The sequence below is a fragment of the Phacochoerus africanus genome, chromosome 9 (assembly GCF_016906955.1).
Source record: "Phacochoerus africanus isolate WHEZ1 chromosome 9, ROS_Pafr_v1, whole genome shotgun sequence".
Lineage (NCBI taxonomy): Eukaryota > Metazoa > Chordata > Mammalia > Artiodactyla > Suidae > Phacochoerus > Phacochoerus africanus.
Window position 1 is genome coordinate 26,133,656 of NC_062552.1, and position 25,742 is coordinate 26,159,397.

The following is a 25,742-nucleotide window of genomic DNA, read 5'->3' on the forward strand; positions in this document are numbered from 1 at the left end:
TGTTCTGTTAAGACATTCCTTTTTCTTTTTCTTTTTCTTTTTTTTTTTTTTTGTCTTTTGTCTTTTGTCTCCCTAGGGCTGCATCCTCGGCATATGGAGGCTCCCAGGCCAAGGGTCAAATCAGAGCTGTAGCCACCGGCCTACACCACAGCCACAGCAAGGCAGGATCCAAGCCGCCTCTGAAACCTACACCACAGCTCATGGCAACGCGGGATCCTTAACCCACTGAGTGAGGCCAGGGATCGAACCCACAACCTCATGTTTACTAGTCAGGTTTATTAACCATTGATGGGAACTCCTGTTAAGACATTCTTAAAATCAAAAAAAAAAATGTTTAAGTCATAGAGCAAGCTACAGTCAGAGCTTTTTAATATAATCAATGTCCCCCAAATTCCTTTTACTTTAGATTAAAACACAGAGAAGGAAGAATACTCAAGCCAGGGAGAAAAATTCAGATGAAAGACGATGCAGTTATGTTAGGCAGCACTACATGATATTTCAAGTCCTTTTATTGCCCTGGCTGCAAATATTGGAGCTTGTGGGAGAAAGAAAACTTACTCAACTGGATTTATAAAAGTAGAAAAAGAAAAGATATTCCTTGGCTACCACCAACAGAAATTCCCTAGGTAGATGAGTCAACTCAATATTTAAAGAATTCCATGTGCACTAGAGAAGCAAAAAGAAACGCAGCAAACCCACATTTGCAAAGGGGGTTGGGGGGGGTAGTGCCTTTCAGAGGGGGGTCACCTCAGGAGTGTCCCCGGAAGCTGTAACTCAGGAAATACGGTTGGACAAATTATTAGTGTTGGCCTCATCTATCCATGAGACAGCTCAGAAATTCCCGCCCAGCTTGTCCGTGGCAGGCATACACACCTCCGAGATGATTCTCATTTCATCCCCTCCCTCCTTTCACTGAGAGTCCCCTCAGCTCTAGTCTGAGAGGAGGTGGCCTCAGAACCGGGGGATTTCCCAACCCCTTCCAGGCCTCTTCAAACAAAGTCTTCAACTGGCAACAGAGGTGTCATCATAGGGGAAGTTTCTGATTGGCCAAAACCTGACCTGGCCGCTGGGCTTTGGGTGTCTTTAGAGTTCTTTCTCAGCTCCATCCTCATCATTGCTCTACAACTCCAAAGAGCAACAGCTGAGACCACCTTGAGAAGAGCATGGTCCCAGGCCGAGTTCTGATGTGGGGGGCCCTAGCCCTGACCACCGTGATGAGCGCCTGTGGAGGTGAAGACATTGCAGGTGAGTGCAAAGCCGAGGGACGTGGGGACTAGAGTAGGGGGAACAGGAGGCGGGGTGGGGGGCAGATAGAGTCTGGCATAAAAGTCGTAGAGACGTCCCAAAGCCTTCTCAATAGTAAGCAAACCTAAAACTTACAGTTATTTCCGGCAGGAAACCAGAGTCCCAACCCACTCTCTCTGCTACCTCTGCCATTGCAGAGTTCGCCAAGGATATTATTGTACTTCTGATACTGGAGCCAGCGACGATGTCCTGAGGGGGTTCTAGGACATTCATCCATGATCGCTCCAAAGATTAGAGGTGTCTCCCAAGTCAATGTGATGTTGCCAAAACTTCATGAACCATTGCTCTCAAATTTCTCTGAACAACTTTTGAAGCTTTTTATATATTTTTTCTGCAGTTTTTCTTGAGGGAAATAGTTCCATGAATTATGTATACTATGTAGATATAAAGAAGGGTGTCCTTTTCTCAGTCTCAGCTGTTTGTTTGTTTGTTTGTCTTTTTGCCATTTCTTGGGCCGCTCCCTCGGCATATGGAGGTTCCCAGGCTAGGGGTCGAATCAGAGCTGTAGCCACCAGCCTACGCCAGAGCCACAGCAACGCAGGATCCCAGCCGCGTCTGCGACCTACACCACAGCTCACGGCAGCGCCGGATCCTCAACCCACTGAGCGAGGCCAGGGATCAAACCCGCAACCTCATGGTTCCTAGTCGGATTTGTTAACCACTGAGCCACGACGGGAACTCCATCAGTCTCAGATTTACATACATCTTCATTCCGGAACCTGGCACAGGTGGGGAGGGGTAAGCAAGCCTTTACACCCGTCATTTTATCACATGGTCCTCACTTAATCTCAGTTACCTCGTATGTGGCACCTCACAAATAATCAAATAAAATAGGTATGTAGAAATGCTTTCTGAGTCATGAAGACACATAAATTGCAATGATTATTCTTATTTTTTAATTATTATCCCAGGTGTAATTTTATAAATTTTTTCAATGACAAAGCAGAGAGTATCTTCATTTTTATTTTAAAATGAGAACTTTATGATGAAAAATTTGGTGAATAAAATTACATCATTCTCTGAAATTTTGCCATTTGCAACAGCAGGGATGGACTTGGAAGGTGTTACACTCAGTGAAATAAGTCAGACAGAGATAGACAAATACTGTGATATCTCTTGTATGTAGGATCTAAAAACTACAACAAACTAGTGACTATAACAAAAACGAAACAGACTCAAATATAGAGAATGAACCAGTGGTTACCAGTGCGGGGGGGGGGGGGGGGGGGGGGGGGGGACATAATATAGGAGCAGAGGATTAAGAGGTACAAACTATTATGTATAAAATAAGCTACAAGGATATATTGTACAACATAGGAAATATAACCAATATTTTATAATAATTATAAGTGGAGTATAACCTTTAAAAACTGTTGGGGCGGACATACTATGAAATTTGGTTGTGATGATCATTGTACAACTATAAAAGTAATAAAATTCATGGTGTACAATTCATATTGTACACCTGCAGTATATAATATTGTGCATCAGCTGTACTTCAATTAAAAAATTAATTTTTAGGAGTTCCCATTGTGGCTCAGTGGTTAATGAACCTGACTAGGAACCATGAGGTTGTGGGTTCAATCCCTGGCCTTGTTCAGTGGGTTAAAGATCCGGCGTTGCCATGAGCTGTGGTGTAGCTCACAGATGTGGTTCAGATCCTGTGTTGCTGTGGCTCTGGCATAGGCTGGTGGCTACAGCTCCGATTCGACCCCTAGCCTGGGAGCCTCCATACGCCGAGGTAGTGGCCCTAGAAAAGGCAAAAAGACAAAAAAAAATAATTAATTTTTTAAAAATTATATCATTCTCAAATTGTCAGCCCAAATTCCCTATCTTTCAGTTAATCTAATGAAGACTGGTAAGAGGGCAACTGATTAAGCACAGGGTGTTTGTGTGATCTCAGAATCTTTGACCTTTGCTGTCCACCTCTTTCTTCTCTCTCTTCAGACCTTCCTTTATCCTCCTTTCCTTCCAGGATCCCTCCCTGGCTCATATCTCTGTTATTTTACAAACAAGAAGCATGGGTTTGTAAAAACCAAAGTGGAAAAGCTAAATGGTTCAGAGGGGACATGAAATGAAGGTTACTCTAATCTTCAACGACTTTCTTAGCCATGGCTGCTCCCATTCTAATTTTGTTTGGTAGTAGTAAAAGTTTCACCTGCTTATCCAGAGCCCTTCTGAAATTTCTTTCTTCAGTGTCACACCAGAGTGTCCTGGTCATGCTCAACTTACATGTTAAATACTGCGGGCACAGCGCCAGGGATCTGCAATGCTTGTAGGGTCCAATAAAAAAGGTTTTTTCTTTTTTAAAATTAGAAGAAAAAAGAACCACTTAGGGTAGGGGGAAATGTTTTAATTTTTAATCCAGCCTGAATTATATTTGTCTTTGCACCAATATGGTCAAATACAATTTTTAATATTTTTATAAAAGAAGGGACTCACAGAAGCAACCATCACAAATCATAATGCCCACAAATCATAATGCCCTTCTGGTCACCACTGATTCTGACTTTCATATAGTTCTGCTGCCTCTGTGTCCATGATTCTTGAGACTAGCAATTCCCATTCAGTACACATTTTTGAACACACAGCAAGCTAAATTTAGGAGAGAGTGGGATGGACTGGGAATTTGAGGTTAATTCCAAAGGCAAACTATTGCCTTATCCAGAGCCCTTCAAAGGAGTGGATAAGCAATGAGATCCTGCTGGGATAGCACTGGGAACTATATCTAGTCACTTATGATAGAGCATGATAATGTGAGAAAAAGAATGTGTATATGTATGGGTGACCTTACTATACAGTGGAAAATTGACAGAACACTGTAAACCAGCCATGATGGAAAAAACAAAATAAAATAAAATAAAATAAAATAAATTTAGGAGATTCAAAGGTAAAAGACACAGTTTCTGACCCCTAGAGGGGGCAGAGATTAGTGGCAGAAAGGAAATGGTGCAGGAAAGCAGAAGGACCCTTGCTGAGTAGGACTAAAACTGTACAAGGGAATTTAGTTCCAGTTGACCCAACAGCGTGATGTTCTTTATCAACAGTTGGCAGCCCAAGGGCAAGTACCAGATGAAAAGAATAATTGCAGATATTCGTGTCTGAAAAATGAATCCAGAAGATTGATTGTAGGAGTTCCCGCTATGGTTCAGTGGGTTAAGAAGCTGACATAGAGTCCGTGAGGATGAGGGTTCAACCCCTGGCCTCCCTCAGTGGGTGAAGGATCTGGTGTTGCCACGAGCTTCGGCATAGATCGCAGATGCTGCTGGGACCCAGTGTTGCTGTGGCTGTGGGGTAGACTGGCAGCCACTACTCCAACTCAACCCCTAACCCAGGGAACTTCAACACGCTGCAGGTGCAGCCCCAAAAAGAAAAAAAAAAAAAAAAAAAAGAAGAAGAAGAAGAAGAAGGCTGATTGCAAAGATAAGAAGGCTTCGCTTCAGGGCCTTCTAACTGACTGGACAACTGCCAGCACTAAGGGGGGAGGAAGCAGGTGATGGGGATTTTATCTAGAGACTGTGCCACAGATGAAGCCCTTGATATTTGAAAGTCAAGTTCTCTTGTCACTTTGTTTAATGAGGTTCTTTTCTCTCCCTTTGTTGTCTACCTTCATGCTGACCCCGACCTAGCCGACCATGTTGCCTCCTATGGCTTAAATGTCTACCAGTCTTACGGTCCCAGCGGCTATTATACCCATGAATTTGATGGCGACGAGCAATTCTACGTGGACCTGGATAAGAAGGAGACTGTCTGGCAGCTGCCTCTCTTTAGTAAATTTACAAGTTTTGACCCGCAGGGTGCACTGAGGAACATAGCTACGGCAAAATATAATTTGAACATCCTGATTAAACGTTCCAACAACACCGCGGCTGTCAATCGTATGTGTTCATCATTCTGCCTTTCTTTACCCGTTCACATCAGTCCCCTCTCCCTTCTTCCCTAGGGATAGAGACCCCTCACCCCTTTATAAAACTCTCTCCTTTCCAAGGAGCCTCCAGATTTTCCCATGGAGATTGCTGGACCTTCATCCTCTCCCATCTTACCCATCATGTATCTCCATATAATGCAAAGATCTCTTCTCCCATAACTCCCATATCACAATTTTTGAATCTTTCAAGGAGAGGTCCCATAGACCTCTTACCCAACAGCCAGGTCCTCAAAAAGAAGGGGACAGAGACAAAGCAGAGGCCCTGAGCAGAAGGGAAACAAGAGCTCTTGCGCCATCAGACTGGGGAACGTTGGTGGGAGGGCTCCTCCAGGACACAATGCAGAACTCAGGGCAGAGCCGTTCCCATAAATTTTCACATCAGTGCTGTTTTCTCACCACAGAGGTTCCTGAGGTGACTGTGTTTCCCAAGTCTCCAGTGATGCTGGGTCAGCCCAACACCCTCATCTGTCATGTGGACAGCATCTTTCCTCCTGTGATCAACATCACGTGGTTGAAGAACGGGCACTCTGTCACAGAAGGTTTTTCTGAGACCAGCTTCCTCTCCAAAAATGATCATTCCTTCCTCAAGATCAGTTATCTCACCTTCCTCCCTTCTGATGATGATTTTTATGACTGCAAAGTGGAGCACTGGGGCCTGGATAAGCCACTTCTGAAACACTGGGGTATGGACGAGTTCCACCCCTTTTGGAACCTTTGTTTCTCTGTCAAGTCCAGAACACCCTGTCTGTTATCCCCTATCCTCAGGGCTCTAAACTTCACACTTCAAGACTTTCTAATGTTCGAACTCATTCTCCTTCCTAAGCCCCTTGCCCCAAGTCTGCAGGACCAACCCCTCCTCACCCCATCCCACTTACGTGCACAGAAACACTCTGTGTTCTGACTTCCACAACCTCACTTTTGCAGAACCTGAGATTCCAGCCCCCATGTCAGAGCTGACAGAGACAGTGGTCTGCGCCCTGGGATTGATCGTGGGCCTTGTGGGCATCGTGGTGGGCACTGTCTTCATCATTCAAGGCCTGCGCTCAGGTGGTCCCTCTAGACACCAAGGGTCCTTGTGAGTCACACTCCAGAAGGGAAGGTAAGGATTCAGATTTGTCAGAACCAGAGACACAGTACAGGAGGAAGGAAAGTGGGAGGAGGCTGTACACACAAATGTTGAGAAGTTGTAGGAGAATTGGGAAACAGTGTGATGGTAGCACAGAAGCCCCCAAGGACCCTCCGATCTCATGTCTGTCCTATTGCAGGTGCACTGCCCGCCTACAAGAGCTGAAGAGTGGATGTGCTCAACGACCTAGAACTATTTTCTGGCCAAATTCATCATATACCTTCTCTCTTCCTACATTCTTCTTCTCACCTCTTCTCTGGAACTTAAGGTGCTGTGTCATCTCAGAATTCATATGCCCTTGGAATCCTCTTCCTGACCTTCTAGGTCTTTTTCTTTTCTCAGTTGTTACCTGTTATGGGATCTCTGAGATATCCCACTCGGCTACCTGATCCCTCAGTGACCCTAAACTAATATGTACATGGAAACAATAAATCACTTCATGAGGTTTTTGTACTGAATTCTTTCCTGTCTTTCATCTCAAGGCTGACTAGGACCATGGTCTCTTGCGCTTCAGGCCCATTTAATCTCATTTCCCAGGTTATGGTTCATGCCCAGTAACACAGGAGAAGCATGTATAGACTGGCAATAAATATTTTGCTGTCTTAGCCAAGGTTTGCATTTCTCTCTTCCTCTTGTTCCCATTCTTGGTCACTGTCACCCACCCCCACCCCACCCCCCAGTTCAGGTATCAGTGAATGTAATATATACCCTCTGCCTTTGGTAGATTTGTTAGAACAAAAATACAAAACCCAAGAAGTAAATCCATTCATTTTAACATCACTTTTTAAATTACGACAGGGAAATAAGAGAAAGGAATTTTGAATTTCAAAAATACCAAAAGTCAAAATTGGCTTCTAAAAGATTTAACTTTTAAAGAATGAACAGTGATAAGAGAAACTTTCCCCCCTCTTCCCTTGAAGAGATAAGAATTACCCAAGCAGAAAAAAAAAAAAAAAAAAGAAAAAAGAAAAGGGGAGTTCCCATCGTGGCACAGCAGAAACAATCCAACTAGGAACCATGAGGTTTTGGGTTCAATCCCTGGCCTCGCTCAGTGGGTTAAGGATCTGGCGTTGCAATGGGCTGTGGTGTAGGTCGCAGACGTGACTCAGATCTGGCATTGCTGTGGCTGTGTTGTAGGCTGACAGCAACAGCTCGGATTCGACTCCTAGCCTGGGAACCTCCGTATGCCGCAGGTGCAGCCCTAAAAAGACAAAAGAAAAAAAGAATTATCCAGGCAAGAAAAGAAATGAAAGTTAGTTAAGAAAACATTAGAATAAGACAATAAGGTAGGTATCTGAGAAGAACCAAATACTTTGTCTTTGCTAAGTGTTAGTAACAAAAGGATGGTATAAACCACAGGCATATTCAGGAGTTCCCATTGTGGCGCAGTGGTTAACGAATCCGACTAGGAACCATGAGGTTGCGGGTTCGGTCCCTGCCCTTGCTCAGTGGGTTAACGATCCGGCGTTGCTTTGAGCTATGGTGTAGGTCGCAGATGCGGCTCGGATTCTGCGTTGCTGTGGCTCTGGTGTAGGCCGGCGGCTACAGCTCCGATTGGACCCCTAGCCTGGGAACTTCCATATGCCGCGGGAGCGACCCAAGAAATGGTCAAAAAAAAAAGCCATATTCAGGGTCCCTGGGACACAGGTGTAGTTTGCCCCATGTCCTACCTGCATTCCTGCTAGATAACCACATAGATTTCCCTGACATGCCATGTCAGGGACAGTAGAGTGAATATGGCTGCAGGATGTTTCCAGGCAGATAAGGCTAAGCCTGGCTCACTGAGTCCCTGTTCATCCCTGTGTTCTCTGAGGTACAGCAGAAAACCTCAGTGTCCCCAGCTCCTGCCCCTCACCCCTTCTGGCTAAGGAAAGCACAAGCCTATGGGAAAGATCCCAGGAGAGATAACACAACTGAGATAATGTAGCAGTTGCTAAGGGTGCCATATCCTACTCTAGACTCACTGCCTCCTAGCGGAAGGAAACCTTTGCAGAGAAAATGGATCAGCAGGTGGGATTCTTTGGCTCTCCTGAGTGTGTCCAATTGCCCTTGAAAGTAGAGTGTATGTGACTTGACTAGGAGTCCTTTTGCCCTTTGAGAATGTTCTAGGCACATTGCCCCAGTCTTTTCACTCCATAGTTACTGAGTTCATACCTTGCATCTCAGGTGGTATTACGGAACAGCTATAAAATGTACAAGACTGTCCCTACCCATGCCATCTGCAACAGTGAGTTTTAAAATGTAATTGGGAAGTAAAGACACAATATGAGCACAATAGCTGATACAGCATAGTTTGGTGCAAAGAAACCTAAATCCAAACCCAGGGCTCCGCACTTTATAGCTAGTATTTTAAACTTTATAACACTGGGTAAAGTATCTGACATTTTTTAATCTTATTTTTCCCAGCCTTTATTTGGGAACAATAACCCAGATTTTGAATAATCTTGTTATGTAGGAAGTGCCTTACATACAATATATGGATTATATTACATGAAAAGAGTGAGTTATACTATATGAAAAGCACTTTTGTTTTTCTGAACCCTTTATTTTATATATATATAATTTTTATTTTTTTCATTATAGCTGGTTCATGGTGCTCTGCCAATTTTCTACTGTACAGCATGGTGACCCAGTTATACATACATGTATACATTCTTTTTTCTCACATTATCGTGCTCCATCATAAGTGACCAGACATAGTTTCCAGTGCTACACAGCAGGATCTCATTGCTTATCCATTCCAAAGGCAATAGTCTGCATCTATTAACCCCAAATTCCCAGGCCACCCCACTCCCCCCTCCCCCTTGGCAACCAGGAGTCTGTTCTCCAAGTCCTTGATTTTCTTTTCTGTAAGGAAAGGTCATTTGTGCCGCTGAACACTTTATTGACTTAGGTGATTCAAACGTGATGCTATAGATAAATTTCTTTTCATATGTTATTGGGGATTTTTCTCCCTCTCCAGATTGAAGGAGGCTGAGATTGGGGAAGGCTGAGAAAATACATGGGGTTTAGTGGTCAGTGACGTATCATTGGTGAAGGGGTTGCTAAAAGAACTTTTAGAGGAGTTCCCGTCATGGCTCAGTGGTTAACAAATCCGACTAGGAACCAAGAGGTTGTGGGTTCGATCCCTGACCTCGCTCAGTGGGCTAAGGATCCAGCGTTGCGTGTGTAGGTTGCAAACGCAGCTCGGATCCCACATTGCTGTGGCTCTGATGTAGACCGGTGGCTACAGCTCCAATTGGACCCCTAGCCTGGGAACCTCCATATGCCGCGGGAGCGGCCCAAGAAATGGCAAAAAGACATAAATAAATAAATGAAAAGAACTCTTAGAGAAAGTTATAATATTTGACTTTGGGTTTTACTCTCTAATTAAAGATATGTCCCCTCCTTATGGCCTACAAATTTTTAGCCAATCTAGGTTACATACAAGAGATTTTTATCCATGCTTACTTTGAGGAGAAGCTGGGGAAGATTAAAAGCAACCTGTAGGTGGAAGCAAGAGAATAATTTAAAATGCATACTAGGGGAGTTCCCTAGTTCGTGGCTCAGTGGTTAACAAACCTGACTAGGATCCATGGGGATGCACGTTTGATCCCTGGCCTCACTCAGTCAGTTAAGGATCCAGTGTTGCTGTGAGCTGCGGTGTAGGTTGCAGACTCGGCTCAGAACCCACAATGCTGTGGCTGTGGTGTAGGCCAGCAGCTGTAGCTCCAATTGGACCCCTAGCCTGGGAACCTCCATATGCTGTGAGTGCAGCCCTAAAAAGCAAAAAAAATAAAAATAAAATACAGACTAGGAATCAATAGATGCAGGGACTTTGTACCAGAAGTGATCATGAAAATGTAGGTGATAGAGCATAGGGGATTTTTAGGGCAGTAAAAATGACACTATAATGATACTATAATAGTTGATACATGTTGTATTCATTTTCCTAAAGGTGTATAATGTACAACATCAAGAGTAAATCCTAATGTAAACTATGGATTCTGAGTGATAACAACATGTCAGTGTAGGTTGTTGTACCGACTACTGTTCCACATTATTTGGTTGGGATATTGACAATAGAAGAAGTTATGCATGGGGGGGTGAGAGGCAAGGGATATGTGGGAAATCTCTGTACCTTCCATTTAATTTTGTTATAAACCTAAAACTGCTCTAAAATAAGTGTATTTAAAACCAAAAAAATAAAATATTAGTAATTATGATCCCAAATGTATAAATGTATAAAATAAAAATTTTAAGTATGGGAAAAAATGTAGATAACCTAAAAATACACAAATGTGCTGATAATTTTTTGGCAATAGAATTTCAGAAAAATATTATATAAATTTCAATGACTCATGAGGTAAGAACCCAGAATTTCGCAGGTAGTCATGTGTATATGTGTATTTATGTATGTATGTTAAGGTTATATAGGGTTATATTGAATAGAATTATGACCTAGAAATATACAAATGTGGCCCTACTCAGATTCCTTCCCCATGAAGTACTAAGGAAAGCAAATTTCATAGTAGTTCCGCTTTATTAAAGGGATTCATTCATAAGGTCTTCATATAAATTTAAAATAGCATAATTAAAATTAATTCTAGGAGTTCCATGGTGCAACAGGATCAGCTATGTCTCTAGAATGCTGGGACACCAGATCAATCCTCAGCCAAGCACAGTGGGCTAAAGGATTCAGCATTAGTGCAGCTCTGACATAGGCTGAAACTGTGGCTGGGATCTGATCCCTGGCCCAAGAACTCCATATGCAGTGGGGTAGCCAAAAAAGAAAAAAAAGTTAAGTCTAAAAAAAACAGCAAATATTTTTAACAAGCCAAAAGTTAAAAGTGGCACCACTACATGACAATCTATAAACAAAGTTAGTAATCAGTCCTCGTGATTTAAAATGATATGATTCCTGAGCAATTATTCGAATTATTTTAATTATTTCAGATTGCATGTATAAAGTATGATTTTATAAATATTTAATACTGTAATTTTTTTGGCCACACCCACAGCATATAGAAGTTTCTGGGCCAGGGATCAAATCCAAGCTGCAGCTGTGATCTACACTGCAGCCATGGCAACATCGGATCCTTAACTCACATCGCTGAGCAGGGCACCAAATCTGTGACTCAGCAGCGAGCCACCAGAGAGAAAATGCTGGATCCTTGACCTGCTGTGCCACAGCAGGAACTCCACTATGTTAAATCTACACAATTAAAAATCACATAAAATATCTCAGGTTTGCACTTACAAACCACAGGCAAACTAAGATTTTGAAGGATTTAATATTACAAATCAAGCACTTCACACACAGCCTGTCATGTAGTAAGCAGTAAACAGATGTTAACAATTGGCAGTATTGCTATTTTCTGGAACCCAAACCACAAATCTTATAGTAAATTACATCCTAGGGATATAGCCATCAATGTCCAGCATATGGAAAGTTCTACTGGACAAACAACTTCTTCAGCAAATAATTTGAAAAGAAAAACAGAACAGAGAAACTATACATTTAAAAAAATATTATCAACCAAATGCCAGGCTCTATTTGGATTCATATTCAAAGAAAACAACAGTTAAAAATTTTTGTGAGACAATCAGAAAAATTGAACACTGAACATGTTAAAGAATTATCTAATTTTTGGTGTGGTAATGACATTATTATTGCTATATCTATAAAAAGTCATTATATTTTATATTTAATAATAAAATATTTATGAGTGAAATATTCTAAGATTATCTTCCAAGTAATCCACTGCACATGTAAGATTAAGTAGATAGATTTTTTATTTTACAAAATTGCCCATGAACTGATAATTGTTGAAGCTGGACTGTTGATATAGGGTACTATTCTCCCTACTGTATACAGAGGAAATTTTCCATAATACAAAGATTTTTTAAAAGTATTCTGGGGAAAACAAAAAAAAAGTAGGCAGAGAAACATTGTTTGAAGTTATGTTGGTTTTTAAAGTTTTCGTCACACTTAGGAAACTTTGAGTATACAAACGCTAGTCCCAACTACAGAAACCTCTCAGACATGTAAACCTAAAATATATGTATATTGGAGTACCCGCTGTGGCTCAGCAGAAATGAATCTAACTAGTATCCATGAGGATGCAGGTTCAATCCCTGGCCTCATTTAGTGGCTTAAAGATCTGGCATTGCCATGAGCTGTGGTGTAGTTCGCAGACGCAGCTCGGATCCTGCATTGCTGTGGCTGTGATGTAGACTGGCCACTGCAGCTCTGATTCAACCCCTAGCCTGGGAACCTCCATATGCTGCATGTGCAGCCCTAAAAAGACAAAAAATAAAATAAAGTAAAATAAAATAATATAAAAGTATGCAACAAAGAATAATAGCAAAGGAAAAGTAAAGTGATGCTCCCTTCATTATTGGCTGGATTAATCCCCAAACTTTGTTAATATGATCATTAATTTGATCAATAATGCAAAAATGGTCATTGAGTACCAATGTTGTGATACACAACGTATTATGTTCTCACTATATTAAAATAACGTGAAAATGGATACATTCATTGTCTTCAAAGAATCTACACTCCAGTGGAAGGAAGTGTGCACTTATGAAATAATTCCACAAAGGTATAATCACAAACTCTGAAGAATTTATAATGGAAAGTAACAAGGTATTATACAGACACGAGGTATGATTTGGTAGAGTTTAGAAGAGACTTGAAAAACTGTAACTTGAGATAAAATAAGATGACGTACAGTGTGTAAAGAAAACGATTAAGGGCAGAGCAAATGTTTGAGAAAGTCTTGCAATATGAAAGAGAAGAGAATAAAATGAAAATTATCACAGATTTAGTAGAGAAAGTTCATGTAGGAGAAAACAAACTTGTTTAAACAAACTTTAAAGTTTTTCTAATTAGAATTATTAGAAGGAAAAAGATATTGCATTTATAGAAGTAATAATCGGGGCTAAAAGTGGAAAATTCAATCAAGAAAATCTCCTTGAGGAGTTCCCGTCGTGGCACAGTGGTTAACGAATCCGACTAGGAACCATGAGGTTGCAGGTTCGGTCCCTGCCCTTGCTCAGTGGGTTAACGATCCGGCGTTGCCGTGAGCTGTGGTGTAGGTTGCAGACACGGCTCGGATCCCGCGTTGCTGTGGCTCTGGTGTAGGCCGGTGGCTACAGCTCCGATTCAACCCCTACCCTGGGAACCTCCATATGCCGCGGGAGCGGCCCAAAAAATAGCAACAACAACAACAGCAACAACAAAAAAAAAAAAAAAGAAAAAGAAAAAGAAAAAAAAGAAAATCTCCTTGAAATTAAAAAAAAAAAATACAAAGAAATGTAATTCATGGTAAAGATAAGACAGAAAATTAAGGGGGACTATTTTACCAAAGCAAGTAATAAGGGGAAATTTTCCAGCTGTAAAGGAACTAATTCTTTTTTTTTCTTTTTTTTTTTTTTCCTTTTTCAGGACAGCTCCTGCGGCATATGGAAGTTCCCAGGCTAGGGGGCAAATCTGAGACGTAGCTGCTGGCCATTCCACAGCCATACCAGATCAGAGCCTCCTACACCGCAGCTGACTGCAACGCTGGATCCTTAATCCACAGAGCAAGGCCAGGGATCAAACCCGCATCCTCACGGGTACTAGTTGGGTTCATATCCTGCTGAGACACAGTGGGAACTCCTGGAACTAATTCTTTACATGGAAGAGGACTGTCAATTATTTAGCAAAATGAATGAAAAAAGACTCACTCCTAAATGTGTCATTTTAAAAATTTCAGGGAGTTCCCATTGTGGCTCAGCGGCAATGAATCTGACTAGCATCCATGAGGATGCAGGTTCAATCCCTGGCCTCGCCCAGTGGGTTAAGGATCCGGTGTTGCCATGAGCTGTGGTGTAGGTCACAGATGTGGCTCAGATCCCACATTGCTGTGTCTGCGGCTATGGCACAGGCTGACAGCTGCAGCTTAGCTCCAATTCAACCACCAGTCTGGGAACTTTACATTTCTTATGTGACAAAGAGACCAGTCCAAAAAGTGCCTTATTACCATACAGCACTTTGATTTTACTTGCCCCAAAAACTAGTAAGCTAGATCCCATTTCCTATAACCAGTGAAGGGAGAAGGGGGTATTATTTGTTTTGTTTTACTATTGATATTTCAGTAACGATGGAAGAGCTTGTGTAACCAAGAGGGGCTGCTTACTACCCACTGTCTATGTAATAGTCACAAAGATGTGCTCAGCCTAACCCCCAAAGAGTTCTGAAGCTTCAAGGGCTCTTCAGAGTTGACCCAAGTTATGGTGGGATCACAAACTTTACACCTCTGCAATGAGCAGTCACTGCAGCTGAATTCCCTTGGGAAGTGGAGTAAAACTGGGTGAGACAGCTCCCCTCACCCAAGATAATGCCAAAGGAGGGCAAACAGCTGAGGGCTCTCAGCAGGCAACATCAGCAGCTGAGGGAATAAACCCTTCATTCCCAGAGGGAGAAATCGAGGTGGATCGAGAAACACCATTCTAGTCACTGGGAATACATATATTTTCAGGTGGAAGAAAACAAACAAATATTTTTAAAAAGTCATCATCTCTTAACTTCCATTAATTCCACTGACTCATCTTCCAACTTACGACCTCTGTTCCTTCAGCTAAACAATCCCATTGTAGTCGGGAAGGGCAAGGTTATGTTGCAGCAATATTTTAACCTGCATTAAAATTTAATCTGAGTGGCTTAGCTCACTGACAGGGATTCAATTCCACAGTCATTCAAGGGATCTAGGTTATGACTCAGGGTTACAACACTTCATACACCATCATCTCAGCAATGGCCTCCAGGCTTGCAGTAGAAGGAAAAGACAAAGCAGACAGAGCTTAAACTCGCTTTTAAATTCCATCGGCTGGTACCAGTCACAACTCCAACCTAACCTGGAGGGGAAGCTGGGAGATACTGGGTGACATGATTGAAGGTGAGACCAAATGTTCATGACAAGTGGGCTGTTCTCGGATACACCCATGTATTTTTCTCCAAGGTATATGGCTACTAAAACTTTGGGATTTTTTGTTAGCAAACTTGTTTATATGTATTTTTAATTAAATGATCAATAAAGGATTTTATTACCCAATGAAATCTGGGTACAAAAAAAAAAGTTGTTCCTATGAAACTGTCACTGGAAGGAAAGAAAAAAGACTCTTTCTCATTAAGAAGGAAGCTTCCAGCATGGAGCCAGTGTAACAACATTGAACCATAAGAATGTCATTAGAATACACTTGAACTTTCATCCCTATATTAGGTCTTAAGTCAACTAGAAAAGTCAGATCTCAATGTCTGCCTGAACTCTGAGTCTGGCTCCATCTCCAGTCCTGCCTCTTGTCTTTGCAGGGTCAAAAGAAAAGAGCTACCTATAGAGACCTGAGGGCTCCCTGGACACCCAGCACAAGTCCTCTTGATTTCTCCATGGTGTCACTCTCTCTTTACTCCTATTGTGAATGGCAATGTCCACCCTAAGGAAGATGACAGAGTCAACACAAAACCTCTGACCCCACTTGGCATCTTGCTCTGAGCAGACACAGACTATGACCTTGAGAAGCAGAATCTGGAGACTCCCACACTCCACAGTGTCCCTGGCTGATGACCTGCAGTACACCCTGGGATACAAGCTCTTTCTCCAAAAGAAAGCCTAGTTCTCCAATCTAACCTCATCCAGGAGAGTGAAGGACCCGCCATTGGCTCCTCAGGTCCAGTGTGTAGATGAGGGATCAGGGAAGAGAGGATGCCTGCTCCTAGAGGCACAGCAGTTTCATAACCTCAGAGAAAAGCTCTAAGCCACTCGTGTTAATGACAAATCCAAGAGTGTGAGATGAAGACCACTTTCAGTAGAGTGACTCTTCTAATGCCTGGGAAGACAGTGTCATCACAAATCAACAGGTCATTATGTTCACAGACAAGAGAATCCCAGCTCAGCAGCGCCATCAGGTGACTGTGCAGGAGGCAATGGCTGGGATGGGTGTGAGTCAGCTCTGGCTGGAGCCAATGAGGGACCCTAGAGACAAAGGGAACTCTGCCATTTGTCTTGTGGGGTTCAGAAGAACAAACTGCCCCTTATCCACTCCACACTCAGGTGGCACTGGAGGCTGGGATGCTCCATGTGACAGATGCAGACATCTCCATGCTGGAAAGTCATTTCCAGCAGCACAAAGATCTGGGAAATCCAGTCCCTGTTCCTTATAAGGGGGGTGGCCCAATGCCAACCGTCTGCATCCCACGTACAGGATGATGTTTCTGAGAGGTGTGCATGTTACCCAGACTGGGCTGGTCAGCATCTTCCCTAAAATGATTAAAACTGTAGTATACGCTCTGGAAATATACAACAGAGACAAATTAATACAGACACACACACAGATAAGCTGTGAGGTGATGAGAAAGAAAGATATAGAAAATAGAGATGAAAAGAGAAACACAGCAAGATAAAGAGATGGCGATAAAGAGTGATAAAGACGCAAATAGAGAAAAATTGATTTTCTTTCTCCTCTGTTGACCTTTACGCAGCACACCATGATGCTTCTAATCTTCTTCAGAAACAATCCCTCTTTCTGGTCCCCAGAATATGTTTCTTCATTCTGCCACTGTTTCTTACCTCTGCTCATTTAAGGAGGGTCGGTGCACAGATAACTCATAATCATGTTTAATTATGATTTTAAAAAAAGCACTCTATAGCCAGGTAAATGGTTTCAATGTGCTTCTCTTGCACAGTCTGTTGAGGGGAAATAGGAACAGGAAAATCCCTTGTGGTCTGAGTAGACACAGCTGGCTGCACTCAGGCAGAGGCGCTGGGGTCAGTTCAGGAAGAAGCTTCACAGCCAGAGCCTTGAGGTGGGGATCACAGGAAGCACCCTGGTGACTGCATCAGTCACTGTAGGATCTGACCTCAGAGAGGACAAGCTGGCAGTGGGGATGGGAATTCCAGGCAAGAACAGACAGGCATTTAAAAAGAGCAAAAACCAACCCCAAAGTATCTTCAGGATTCAGCGCATGAGCCCTGTAGAAGAGAGAGAGTGGTCAGCACACAGCTCCCTGAGGGGCACATCCTCTCCTCTGGGGTCCCTGAGCATCAGACAGAGAGAGCTGAGGTCCAGGACATGCCATCATCGCCGCCTCTAACATCTGTGTAAAGGTGAATCAGCTAACGAGGACACAGCACTGCAGACTGACGTACATGTGTGAGAGGCAGGGAGCAGCTATTATCCTTCTGGATGATATGATGACTTCAAACCTTTCTTAAAAATTTTATTTATTTTATTGTATTTTTTGCTTTTGAGGGCCACATCCATGGCATATGGAAGTTCCCAGGCTAGGGGTCAAATCGAAGCAGCAGCTGCCGGCCTACACCACAGCCACAGCAACGCTGGATTCTTAACCCACTGAGAAAGGCCAGGGATCAAACCTGCATCCTCATGGATAATCAGATTCATTTCTGCTGTGCCCCAATAGAAACTCCTCAATCCTTTTAGTAAATTTAATAACCCACTTTCTTTCCACCACTCATAGCCTCTTGCAATCACTTATAAATGCCCATAGGCAGTAGCTACTAACATGAGGCATCGTCCTGGTGTCTAATACCCAAGCCATAGCTCTGGCTCCAAGTTTCAGAGAAAGGTGCCACCAAAGTTATGTCCTGGTTCTAGGGAACAACCTCAGGAGCTTCCTATAGAAACTGAGCAAACTTCTCCCCTATCTCTGGATCCCACAGCAGTAAATAGGCTGTGAACGAGACCATTGTGCCCAGGTACACTCACCTCACCCCTTCCCCCCGCCTTTCCCTGTCCCCACAACCCCTGGTGAATCAGAGCAGAAACATTACCTGCCCAGGAGGTCCCACAAAATGTCTCATGGCACAGTGTCTCACTCACCCCAAAGGGAAATGAGATAAGCAACTTAACTGGAAATATATTCCCTCCCTACCCACAAGGCCTTAAGTGACCTAAAATAAAATCCTCCCAAGTGAATAGAGCTGTCACTAGAAAAAAGCCCTAGAATAAATTCCACCTGTCACCTCTGCGGTGGGGCTACCTTTCAATCAGTGAAATCAGACTCCAGTGTCACCCTAGATTGTTTCGTTTCTTCTCACCACCAGCCCAGTCTCCTTCCTTTCACGGTCAGGAGGAAAGAGCTCATCTACAGACAAGGCCTCCCTGCAGACGGTCCCAACCACAGCCCGTCTCCCCATTTCCCCAGAGCTCCTTACCTTTCTGACTCCTGTGACGGATGAAAAGGCCCAGCCCGAGGAAGATAAGCCCCAGCACAAAGCCCCCGACACCGCTCAGCATCTTGCTCTGGGCAGATTCAGACTGTGCCCCTGCGGAGCAGAGCCCAAGTGTCAGAGTTTGTCACCACACCCCACAGTGCCCCTTTGGGAGGCCTGAAGTCCAGTCTGAGGTACAGGGGGTGGAGGTGCCAGGGGAACCCCATTATCCATTCTGACCACCCCTAGGAGAGGGACCAGCCAATAGCTCCCTGGACAGAGTGGGAGGGTAAGTGGGAAGGAAAGTGGATCCCTGCTCCTTTCATAATCTGAGACCTTAAGGCCCCAGTCACTAGTCAATCCTGCAGAGCTACTAGAGCTGGGCTCTGGGGTCATGGTATGTAGTGATCGCTCTGTATCTGGAAAGACAAGGAGATGAAGATTCTCCTGATGCCCTTGCTATGAGGCAAGAGCACTCATGTGCCCAGTGATGTCCAGCTCAGTAGTGATGTCGGGGACAAAGAATGAGATGGGATGGACCCAGGAAGCTCTGCCTGCCCTCTGTTCTGCGGGGCCCACAGGGAAAGAAAACCAACTGCCCCTTACGCCACTCCACCGAGATGGGGCTCTGGAGGCTGGAGTGCTCCACGCGGCAGGTGTAGACATCTCCTCGCTGGAGATTCATCTCCAGCATCACGAGCATCTGGTAGGTCCAGTCTCCATTCCTAATAAGAGGAGTGGACACAACACCAGCTGTCTCCTCCTGGCCATTCCGGAACCACTGGACTTTGACCTGGCTTGGATAGAAATCTGTCACCGCACAGACCAGCAGGTTGTGGTGGTTTAGAGCCTCTGTCTTGGATGGGGAGATGGTCACTGTAGGTTCCACTGAGGGGAGTAACAGACAGGAAAAGACACAGTGAGATGTGCAAACACACAGCAAGTCTTTCCCCGGGGAAGAACCCTTTCTTTGTATCCAGGTGGAAAGATCCCTGGACTCCAAGTCTTGGATTAGGATCCACACTTGACCACTTAATTAGTCTGAATAAAAACACTAGTCAGTTTACTTTTCAGCATCTCAAGAGATAATTGTAACCATTCTATGGGAATTATTCTGTTGATATTAATTGATAGGATAAAGCACTTTAAAATTATACATTGCTATATTGTACAGGCCACTGTTGGTAAGTTTTTAAAAAATAAAAAACCCAGGCTTGTTTTCACCCACAACTATTGAACGTGACCTTCAGGGTCAGCTCTAATGACTCATGCTAGGACAGTGGCACCATTTCCTGTTAGTCAGTGCCCCTCACAGTAGAGAAAATCCAGCTATTCTGACTCCTAAGTGTTGGCCATGAGATGATTAGGACTAGCCATGGACCCAGGAATAGCAACATGGACTGAGAATTAAGAAAATATAGGCATTTCTGGAGTTCCTGTCATGGCACAGTGGTTAACAAATCCAACTAGGAACCATGAGGTTGCGGGTTCAATCCCTGGCCTTGCTCAGTGGGTGAAGGATCCAGCATTGCCATGAGCTGTGGTATAGGTTGCAGACGTGGCTCAGATCCTGCGTTGCTGTGGCTCTGGTGTAGGCCGGTGGCTACGGCTCCAATTAGACCCCTAGCCTAGGAATCTCCATATGCCGCGGGAGTGGCCCCAGAAAAAGGCAAAAAGACAAAAAAAGAAAAAGAAAATATAGGCATTTCTATGTCCAGCAAAGTAGGACCACAGTGACCGTCACATCCTTCCTACAAAGTAATGTGTCTCAAACAGGCTGTATGTACAATCCTGGACCCTGTAATGTGGAATTTAAGAGCAAGAGCACTTCTTCCATATTGCCAGTCAACAAAGCATCTCTCTCAGCTTTTAGCCTAATCTGAGCTCAGAATGTTATCTGTGGTGAACTCCCGGAAAAACAATTATGTTATTAAATACAGAAACTTCCATTGCCACATCATAAATGCCACCTAAATTTTATTCATTTGTTGATTCGCTTATTCATCTATTCAACAAATATAAATTGACAGGCACTGGGAATCCAAAGATAAACACAGACCATGGCCCCTGCTTTACAGAACTTGCAATCTAGTAACAGAGACCAAACCAAAAAAAAAAAAAAAGTCATTTCAAAAGTTTGTAATTTTTAAAGTAAAAGAAAGTGAAACTTGCAAACACGTAAATCTGATAAAACATCATGCTTATCCCCACACCTCAATGCCCTTATCTTCCCAGATTGCTACTCAGGACCAAATATCGCTCACCTCCCAATCCATTTTACATATCTCATCTTTTACCTCTTTAGCCACTTTACTGCATCTCCCTCATACCCTTAGTGTGAAACCATGGTAAATATTTCATATATGTTTTATTCATTTGATAAAACATATTCTTGGAGTTCCCATCATGGCCCAGAGGAAACGAATCCGACTAGGAACCATGAGGTTGCGAGTTCGATCCCTGGCCTCGCTCAGTGGGTTAAGGATCCGGCGTCGCAGTGAGCTGTGGTGTAGATCACAGATGCAACTAGGATCCTGCATTGCTGTGGCTCTGGTGTGGGCCGGCAGCTACAGCTCCGATTAGACCCCTAGCCTGGGAACCTCCATATGTCTCAGGAGCAGCCCTAAAAAGCAAAAAAAAAAAAAAAAAATTATATCCTTTCATTTTCTTTTTTCCTCTAATTTTCTGTTAACATTCAAATGAGCTTAACTATTGGCTGCCTACCCTACTCCATCCCCTAGATGTTAGGAATAACTGCCTTGTTCTGAAATCAAACATTATCACATATGCTCTCTATAGAAAATATTCTGAGATTCTTGCAGAAGTTGGCCTGAGTTAATGAGAATGTTATGTAAACTGATAACTGGGACTTGCTGAGGCCAGCAGGCAGTCTCAGCATCCCAATTACACAGCGGTCATGAGCCATCATCTGGAAGGAATCATGTTTTCAATAGGGACTTTAACTCCTAATCAGGAATGTGACTGAAATCACAGTCAGCTAGGTGGACTTACAAAATCTGTTCATCTTAAATAGATTGGGAATAAAAAAACAAAGGGCACAAATTCAAAAGAAAACTGCTAGAATAATTTTTATGAAAAAGACTGAAATAGCAAAAACGTAAGTACTTGGTGACACTAGGATGAAGAAGGAGTTCCTATTGTAGTTCCAACCCCAACGTTGTCTCTGAGGATGCAGGTTCAATCCCTGCCTTGCTCAGTAGGTTAAAGATCCAGCACTGCCACAAGCTACAAGAAAGGTCTCAGATACAGCTTGGACCAGGCGCCGGGGTGGCTGTGACATAGGCCTCAGCTGTGGCTACGATTCCACCCCTGGCCCGGGAACTTCCATATACCACAGGTGCGGCCATAAAAAGGAAAAGAAGAAGAGGGCAAGAGAACGTAAAGTAAGCTAAAAGTTATGCGAAAATGTATAAACCACCATGGCATCAGACCAGGGATTAATGTGTGAGTTTTCAATCCCTCGAATGTATCATTTCATCCCACCAACTTTGAAATAGGCAGGAACAGACTCGTTTGCTTCTTCTGGTCATAGTTGGCTTTAACAAGGCCTTGCCTCCACTAGACTCTATACACATGTAGTAAAGAACATGATGACTGCTGTGGATTCAGGGGAGGCTTCAAGAAAGTGAATAATTGTGTGTAACTATTTAAACTGTTTATTTCATACCAATATTAGCATGTATAAAGGGGCGACGGCTAATCACTCAGGTAGTTCTGAAATGAAGTGGCATAATACAGATGGTGTTTGGTAAGTTTATTGTCTAGAAAAAGGTCCTAGTTAAAATATAATTTAACTATTACTATAACTTATAATTAACTCTCAAAATGCATACCCCTGAACTAGAAGGTGATGCTGGGGAAGGGTGCAGGGACAAGGAGGATAGGCAGGTTCTAGGTCAAAAGAAACCTGTTTATATTATGGCATCTATATTATGCCACTTCATTTCACACCTACCTTAGTGACTAGCCATCACCCCTTTATACATGCCAAAATTGGTATGAAATAAATAATTTTCTTTCAGTAATTTACTGATGTCCATTTATTTACCCCCAAAACTTCAGCTCTTTCTATTCTGCTATTTGTTGAGCTTTTCTAAGAAATTTAAACTCTGCCTTACAACACCATTCAAGTGTCATTTTTATTTTTAGCAAACACTTTTTTCTCAGACTTTGCATTCACAAATTCTAAATTATTAAGACCCAAGTCAATAAGAGTTTGCTCTAAAGCATTAAGCAAAATAGCAAAGTCAGTTTTCAAGACTGTGTTTACCCTTGTGTTCTCTCTTGAGCCAATGTGGTTGGGCAAACAAATACATTTATTCATTAATTTAATAAGAGTTTATGGAGTTCATACTAGCTGCCCATGTGTCATACAGGGATAATTAAGGCAGTCCCTGGGCTGAAAGAGGTCCAAGACTAATGATATAGTGACGTACATTTAGGAAATCAGAATGAAGATGAATAATAATTTGAGACCAGGAAGTGTAAATATATTCTTTCAAGACTGCGTTCTCTCACAGGCACAGACGCAGAGCAGCCCTGGCTCCCCCCCCCCCGCCTGGCTGTCAGCCTTCAGGAGGCAGATGTTGAAGGCGCGGGCCGAGGACGCGCAGAATTCGTGGGAAGACGCTCACAGGGCTGGCCCACGAGAGATGGGGCACAGGGGGCAGGCCCGGCCGTCTCTTCAGGGAATGTTCCCGGGGGGCCAAAGTCTGTCGCCTGCTGTGCCCTCCGCGGGGCGCCGGGCCTCGCCGTCCCCTCCCCGGGCCTGGGGACCCGCCCCCCTCTCTCCGCGCGGAGTCTCCGCGGGCGGCGGGCAGGCACTCACCTCGCCGCTGCAGGGTCGTGCCTTCCTCTATCTGGTAGTTGTGTTTGCACACCGTGTCCAGCTCGGCCCGCGTCCGCTCCAGGACGTCCTTCTGGCCGTTCCAGTAGTCGGCCTCCGGCCGCCCCAGCGGGGTCACCGCCCGATACTCCCCAACGTCGCTGTCGAAGCGCACGTGCTCCTCCTGGTTGTAGATGTATCTGGTCAGGAGCCGCACCCGCTGCGTTCCGTTGAAGAAGTAGCACTGGAACTTAAACTGGACCACGAAATCCTCTGCGGGGAGATACCGCGTCAGTCAGGCCTCTGCCCGCCAGACGCCGCCACCGCTCGGCCGGGCGGGGAGACGTCCGCCGCCGCCAGCTGGGCCCATCCACCTGAAACCCGCCGCCCAAGCCGGGTGCCCGGCCGTGCCCGGCCCCGCGCCTCGCGCTCCAGCCCCGGATCCTCCAGGCGGCTCCTCTCTGAGGGCTTCCAGAATGGCCCTCTTGTGAGGAGGCCTGTCCCTGAGGCAGGAGGGTTCCCGGTCGAGGAAGGAGGGTTGATGCTATGGCGTCTGTGTACTTGAGGTTCTCACGCGAAACTTCATTTCCCCTCAAACTCCTGGGACCCTCACAGACAAGTCCCCACATGAACACTAGTGTCCCAGGGAATCACAAAAGAGGCGTAGAATTAAGCCGGTCCTCGTCTGGACACCCGTATTCGCTGGGTCCCTAGCAAAGTGACTCTCTTCCCCGCGCCCAGGTTTTCTCTGAGTTTCTGCCACCCCCACCCCAGGTCCCAGTCCTAAAAAGAACAGTTTATTCATGGAAAGAACACAGACTTTCAAAAGTAGGTGAACTGGATTCCAGTTAAACCAAGACCGTTACCAGCTTGAACGCGTTGCTCTGAGTATCCATATCATGACTATAATTGTGTAAAAGGAAAGTCATTATACCTCCACATACGGGTGCTGGGAAAATTGAGAGAGAATTTATCATTTATATAAAGATAATCCTGTGTCTGAAATGAATGGTTTCTCAATACATTTCCCGTCTTCCGTTCTCTTTTCTCCTAAAGTCAGTCCATCTTCAACTCAAGTCTCTGAATCCCACTCAAGTCTCTATTTGACCATAAATCAGTGAAACTGGAGGTTCAGACTCTGTCAGGGGTCACAGAGTGAGCTTCACTCAGGTACCAAGAGTTTGCTTCTGTGAACCCTCCACTCAGAGTCAGGAATGTGAGTCCTTTTCCTCAAATTCTGAGACTACAGAGACCACTGCTGCCCTACATTTCCCCAGTCCCAGAACCCCACAGTATTGAGCCCCGACAAGATCTTGGGGAACCCTGAAATGACAAATCCTGCTGTGTCTTCTTTGAAGAAATTTGCGTCTTAAAAAAAACAGACAAACACAAACTCGCCTACTCTGTCCCAGCACTCGAAGTAGACACACGCTTTGTCTTATCCTCCCCCTACCCCCCAAACATCCCCAGGCTTAAGCCTTAAGCCTGTCCTCCCCTTGTCCTTTGAAGGTGGAAATGAGATTGCAACATAGGTCACATTTCCAAGAGAGAAAATGTGTGATAAAGACAATATTCGACATCACGCCCCAGCCCAAGGGCCCCTCAGAGCTTGGTCCCCTGAATGGTGGCTGCACTTACGTGGAGAGTCTCTGCCCTCAGCCACCGGAGCACCCAGCACCACCAGCATCACCGTCACGGCCGCTGTCCAAAGGCCTCTGGGGAGCCGCAGAGCCACCATCCCAGACATAATTGAGGACAAATGAAGGAGTAATGGTAGTCAACACAGCTCCCACTCAGTGGTTCTCGTATCCCCCCTTCAGAGAATAAAAACCTGTGGAAGTGCCCATGTAGGGCAGGATTGGAGAGTCCCTAGGAAAGGTACCAATCAGCACTGAGGAACTCAATGACCTCATCTGTCTCTGGGTAGACATTTTTTATGAAGGTTCTCAATTTAATGCCTGGCACTGTGCTTTCATCACCCTACACTGGATGATCATTTGAGGTGAAGATTTTCTCTCAGTTATGAAAGATCTGAAAACTCAGCATCTTAGGAGTTTAAAGAACAAAAACACCTTTCAAGAGTGGACATCTCTGCAATCTTTCTTTAAAATTTATTGTTCTTGGGATTGAGGGCAGGGGAAAAATAGTGGGGATCATATTTCAGGGAGAGGAAATTATTGTCAGAGATGTTCAAGTCTATTATCTTAGATACTCTGAGGAGCCTTAAGTTGTGGTGGGGAGAGCGAGTCTTGACAGGGTTTAGAACTGCAGTTCTCCCTCTGCTGTGCTTTATGAGCGTCAACAAAACAATGTACCTTTTTGCCTCAGATTTCTCTTTGT

At 44.1% G+C, this 25,742-nt stretch overlaps 2 protein-coding genes across 2 annotated transcripts; one reads left to right on the forward strand and one right to left on the reverse strand.

Moving 5' to 3' along the window:
• The first annotated feature begins 1,088 nt into the window (after window positions 1-1,088).
• On the forward strand, window positions 1,089-6,817 carry LOC125135460 (SLA class II histocompatibility antigen, DQ haplotype D alpha chain). Its single transcript, XM_047795637.1, has 5 exons — window positions 1,089-1,245; window positions 4,935-5,183; window positions 5,635-5,916; window positions 6,158-6,332; window positions 6,499-6,817. Exons 1-4 carry the CDS (start codon window positions 1,164-1,166, stop codon window positions 6,310-6,312), a joined length of 768 nt encoding a protein of 255 aa, XP_047651593.1. The 5' UTR covers window positions 1,089-1,163; the 3' UTR covers window positions 6,313-6,332; window positions 6,499-6,817.
• Window positions 6,818-16,983: 10,166 nt separating this feature from the next.
• Window positions 16,984-25,664, reverse strand: LOC125135681 (SLA class II histocompatibility antigen, DQ haplotype C beta chain). The gene is made up of 5 exons (XM_047796029.1): window positions 25,041-25,664; window positions 23,406-23,675; window positions 19,163-19,444; window positions 18,560-18,670; window positions 16,984-17,353 (listed from the first exon to the last, which is right to left on the reverse strand). The coding sequence occupies exons 1-5, from the start codon at window positions 25,147-25,149 to the stop codon at window positions 17,340-17,342; spliced, it is 786 nt and encodes a 261-aa protein (XP_047651985.1). The 5' UTR covers window positions 25,150-25,664; the 3' UTR covers window positions 16,984-17,339.
• Window positions 25,665-25,742: the final 78 nt, after the last annotated feature.

Coding starts and splice junctions, on each gene's coding strand:
- LOC125135460 (XM_047795637.1), top strand. CDS start 1,164: ATGGTCCCAGGCCGAGTTCTGATGTGGGGGGCCCTAGCCCTGACCACC. Junction 5,184..5,634: donor CAACACCGCGGCTGTCAATC/GTATGTGTTCAT, acceptor TTCTCACCACAG/AGGTTCCTGAGGTGACTGTG. Junction 5,917..6,157: donor GCCACTTCTGAAACACTGGG/GTATGGACGAGT, acceptor TCACTTTTGCAG/AACCTGAGATTCCAGCCCCC.
- LOC125135681 (XM_047796029.1), bottom strand. CDS start 25,149: ATGTCTGGGATGGTGGCTCTGCGGCTCCCCAGAGGCCTTTGGACAGCG. Junction 23,676..25,040: donor TGAGGGCAGAGACTCTCCAC/GTAAGTGCAGCC, acceptor ATCTCCCCGCAG/AGGATTTCGTGGTCCAGTTT. Junction 18,671..19,162: donor CCCCATCTCGGTGGAGTGGC/GTAAGGGGCAGT, acceptor TCTGCTCCGCAG/GGGCACAGTCTGAATCTGCC.